At 37.2% G+C, this 5000-nt stretch overlaps 1 protein-coding gene across 2 annotated transcripts in view; it reads left to right on the forward strand.

Annotated features, from left to right (window-relative positions):
- LOC115219220 (uncharacterized protein C20orf194 homolog) overlaps positions 1 to 5000 on the forward strand; it is a 70143-nt gene that overhangs the window by 17438 nt on the left and 47705 nt on the right. For both annotated transcript variants that reach the window (XM_029789353.2, XM_036508710.1), the window contains 4 exons: positions 1961 to 2057; positions 2793 to 2871; positions 3157 to 3184; positions 4613 to 4690. In XM_029789353.2, the coding sequence (XP_029645213.1) occupies positions 1961 to 2057; positions 2793 to 2871; positions 3157 to 3184; positions 4613 to 4690 (282 nt within the window). The remainder of the gene's footprint in view (positions 1 to 1960; positions 2058 to 2792; positions 2872 to 3156; positions 3185 to 4612; positions 4691 to 5000) is intronic.

Below are 5000 nucleotides of genomic sequence, written 5' to 3' on the forward strand. Positions count from 1 at the left end.
ACCTCCAAAGAAGGTTTATGTCCAACCCTCAGCAGGCAAGATGATGCTCACAGTTTTTTGGGACCAGTGTGGAGTAGCAATGATGGATTTTCTGGCAAAGGGCACCACAATTAACAGGGCATATTATGCTTCTCTGCTGCAGAAATTGCAGAATGCCATCAAAGCAGAGAGGTTTGACATGCTGACCAAAAGAATATGCCTCCTCCAAGACAATGCCCCAATTCACAATGCACATGTCTTCTAGATGAAAGCACATTTCTTCAGCTATGAAATCCTTCCTCATTCCCCTTACTCTCCTCATCTCACACCATCTGACTTCCACTTCTTTCCAACTTTGAAGTCTTTTCTGAAGGAGAAGAACTTTTTAGATGATGATAAACTTATTTCCAACGCAAACCTACCGACCTCGACAGATGAAGTCTTCAAAGCTGCATAAAGTGATGGGAGAAATGTATCACCACTGGTGGTGGCTATGTAGGGAAAGACTAATAATTATGCTAAGTTTCGTTTATTCCAGTCCTTGAGAAGTGGGCCAGGGGAATCTTTAATGAACACCCCTCAGATGTGTGTGTGTATATATATATATATATATATACACAAGTGTTTGCTGAAAAGTTCCTGGCTTTGGGTAAAAGAAAATACAGGAGGATTATGATTTTATTCATCACATTCCCCTCTCAGATTCACATACTTATTGCATTGGTCCTTTGGTTTTTGCAAGCCCTGTAAAAGAACTCAGACGGTTGGGTCCCCCAACCAGGCATTTCACAATACCCTTAAACCCAGGAACTTTTCAGCACCCCCCTTATATATACATATATATATATTTATATATATATATATAATATATATATATATATATATATATATATATATATATATATATAATATATATATATATATATATATACAACTCACAAATTAGAAAATGGAGAAACATACTTAAATCAATCAAACATCAACCATCAGATGATACCCAATTATTATTATTATTATTATTATTATTATTATTATTATTATTATTATTAATAGTAATTTTTATTGACTTTTATAGGTTTATAATTTTATGAACTGAACTGTGTTTTTTTTATTATTTTTTATGTATATGTCTGATTTAAATTTAAATGTGAGTGTGCAAATATTTTCCTGTAGGTTAGTTTGGGAATTAGAAGCCCAATATGTAGAATAACTGTGTTTGTTAATATATATTGACATATTTTGTTTTGTTTATTTTGTATTATTGTATTAATGAGTATATATATATATGTGTAGTATTATGAGTGTCTATGCACACGTTTTTATATTTTTATATTTATATGTATAAAAAAAATTTTTTCACACTTATAATAAATTAAATTCTCTGAAGAGGCTGTGGGACATCCTTGTTAATGTCTCATTTATACCTGCCTTATATGGCTTATAGGTTAAATGAGGCATACTTGTCCTTACTGCCGAAACAGCTGTCAGATATGATATAATTATATATTATATTTTATATTTTATATTTCTATTTCCTTGTCTAATTATATTTACAATATATTTTGTATAATGCCTTTGCTGTTATGTAATGGTGTAATAAAGTATTGATTGGGTATCATCTGATGGTTGATGTTTGATTGATTTAAGTATGTTTCTCTATTTTCTAATTTTGTAGTATTAATTTACGGTAATATTTTTACCTTTGCCCACATAATACAGTAGATGAATTAATTGCATGGCAATTTTTAAGATCTATGTATTAGTCTTGTTGGGTACCTCTCTAGCAGTATATTGGATATATGTTATCCCATGGTGGGTTGAATTTTCAACCCCTATCTCATTTTATAACCGATATATATATATATATATATATATATATATATATATACACACACACGCATCATCATCATTGTAATATAGATATTATTCCTGGAACCCTGTTCCATTAATGACCCCCTGTACATCCATCATCTAATTCCAGTTCCAAGACACAGACAAAGCTGAAGACTTCAAGATAAACAGTTTCATTGCAATGGTCACTGGCTGCCGATGTATTGGTGTGTGTTACAGTGCTACAGGTAAGGTGGTAGTGTATGTTAGAGTGGTAGTGCAGTGGTATGTATAGTGGTGTGCACAAGATGGCAGCGACGGCAGTGGTGGTGGTGGTGGTGGTGGTGGTGGTGGTGGTATTTGTAGTTATGCTGTTGTTGCTGTTGTTGTTGTCGTCCCAGGCAGTACAGAAATGTGATACACAGATTGCTGACCAAACGAGGTCAAAAGGTCACTTCATACAGCATCCTTTGTTGGTCCAAGGTCATTGAAATGGTTACTGTTATCTTCATCCATCAGACCTCCCTTTTTATGGTGCCAAGGGATGACTTAAGGGAGATTTGGTTACTATATCTAGCTAATTGAGTGACCACATGAGGGCTCTATCTGCTCAGATTACTGTGTGATAATCAGGTTAACACAGAAGAGCACACAATAAATATGATTTACCACGTAATATATCCCAGGATTAGGATTAACGTAATAACATTCTCCCTTAACCCTTTGGCATTCAGATTATTCTGTCAAATACACAGCTTATCTATTCCTATTGTCTTGAATTAATCATGGATTATCTCGTAGCTTTGGGATTTCAAAGATGTGATTGTTTATTATTTAGATGACATTGTCAGGTAGGTGTGAGAGGCCAGATCTGGCCAGTTTGAAAGTAAAATCGATAAAATATTTTTGTGTCGGATTTGGTCTGTTTAAATGCTAAAGGGTTAAACTTGTGATTCTGTCAAACTTCCATTCTGTATTTGCAGAAGAACCTGAGACTTTCCATTTTATGGACATCGAGAAGTGGCCTCTTGTACAGGCATTTGCAAATGAAAGTTACCAGAGGTCAGTGTCCACACTGAAATACAGCTGTATACATACAAACACTCACATACACACACACACATACACACAAACACACACACACACACACATACAGAAACACACACAAACACACACACAGAGAAACACATACACACATACAAATGCACACACACATACACACACACGCAAACACATACACACACACGCAAACACACACATACACACACATACATACACACACACATGTATAAATTATTTAAATGTCTTTATTTTTATTAATTTTATGCTTTTGTTTGTTTATTGCAGTCAAGGTTTCTTCACCATGCTGTATCAAGTAAGTATAAAGAGGAAGATGTTGCTGTTGTTGTTGTTTCATCACCATCATCAGCAGCTGCAGCATTCATTATCCAGTTTCCATACTGGAATGAGCTGGATGGTTTGACAGAATCTGATGTGTTGGAGGACTGCATCATACTCCAATGTCTTCTTTGGCATGTAGGTCCTGCATAGGAGAAGTGGGGATCAAAGGAAAGAGGTGTGCAGTCCTTAAATAGGAGGGGGAGAAAATGTAAGTTGGGAAAAGTGAGATGGTGAATTCAGACCAAAAGGCAAGTATGTTTGGAGAGAGAAGATGAGCTCCTATTCACTTTGAAGACAAGTGATGGAGAATGTGGTGTTAGAGGACAAGAAAAAGACCAAGTGATGTTGGGTGAAATGGTCAGTAAAGTGGAAATGCCAAGAAACAGGTGATCTGTTGCCAAGTTGGATGTCTCAAAGTGCTTTGCATACCTTCCAGATAGTTGCCAGCTGGTTTTCTCAATGTAGATCAAATTATAGAGGGAATATTGTGGCACATATATTATGTTGTGAAAGAGTCCTAGTTTGGATAGTATGGTGGTTGGATGCATTGAGAAGGGTGTTGTTAGAAAGGAAAGGGAAAATGTAGCAGCAGGACAGGATCAGAGAAGGGATCCAGAAGGGAGTAGAGAATGGTGGCCTGGAGGGAAGGAGAAGCTGTGAACAAGGGGCATGCACAGATTGTAAGTGCACTTAAAGGAAGAAGCAAGAGGTGGCAGGGTCAGATTGCAGGCAGTAGGAGAGATAGAGAATTGTGTTATAAGGGTAGGGTGGTTGGTGAGGAGAAAAGGAAATGCAGGGATTTGGGTTCCAGATGCCAGTTGTAAGGGCTGAGGGGCAACCAATGGCACAGACACAGGAAAGGACATCTTGGAGAAGGGTGGATCCATGACTGGTGCAAATGAATTGGTCTTGTGAGTCTGGGTATATGAAGAGGTGATATCCATACACACACATATACTTTTGGAAGTGGAGAGAGTCCTTTGATGGACCATTTCATGGTTTGTTACTCAGCTTCCTTCCCCAATCAATATCATATAATATTTATCTCTTGTGTAAAGCAATCATAAGTTAAGACATCACTATAACGGCTAGCTCAATTTGCATAATTGCGCTTTTTTGATGGCTCATCATTAATTAGATAATATATATTTTATGTAGTGTGGGTGTAGGGAGGGAGAGAGAGGAAAACAGAAATGGGATATGACATATGCACCACATATGGGATTTTGTGTGTGTGTGTGTGTGTGTAGGTATAAATACACACACACATGTAGAGTTTTGGGTTTCACCAGCCTCCTTTTATTTGTAGGTTTTCCTGTAACGATTAATTTAAAAGTAAAATCAAAGACATTTGCTATGAAAATCTTTCTTTTTGTTTGTTTTTTTTTGTGTCTTTTTACAGGTGAAGGACATCAGTGAGATGGTCCAGCCTCTCTTCTGTGTCATCGACTGGACATACCTGGAGAATATCATTACAAAGGTGAGTAGGGGCTGCAGTTAGGGTCCCTCAGTGGAGGACAGGGAAGAAGTCACATCAAGGACAGTGTGATTCAGTGATATGACCCCTAGGGATGGGGGTCACAACAATCCGTTGTCCTTTTGTGACATGGTCCTTTGTGACAGAGCAGGGTCTGTGGGATTTGGTGGTTATTGTCCATTGGATAGGAGATCCCCTAAAAGCTTGGTGGTGTGGTTTCATTGAAGGAGGGGTGGTCAAGTAGGGGTCCCACAAACGTTGTTGTTGTTGTTGTTGTTGTTTGGCTCTAATACATTTTATGGAAGAAAACAAT

The sequence above is a fragment of the Octopus sinensis genome, linkage group LG14, assembly GCF_006345805.1.
Source record: "Octopus sinensis linkage group LG14, ASM634580v1, whole genome shotgun sequence".
NCBI lineage: Eukaryota > Metazoa > Mollusca > Cephalopoda > Octopoda > Octopodidae > Octopus > Octopus sinensis.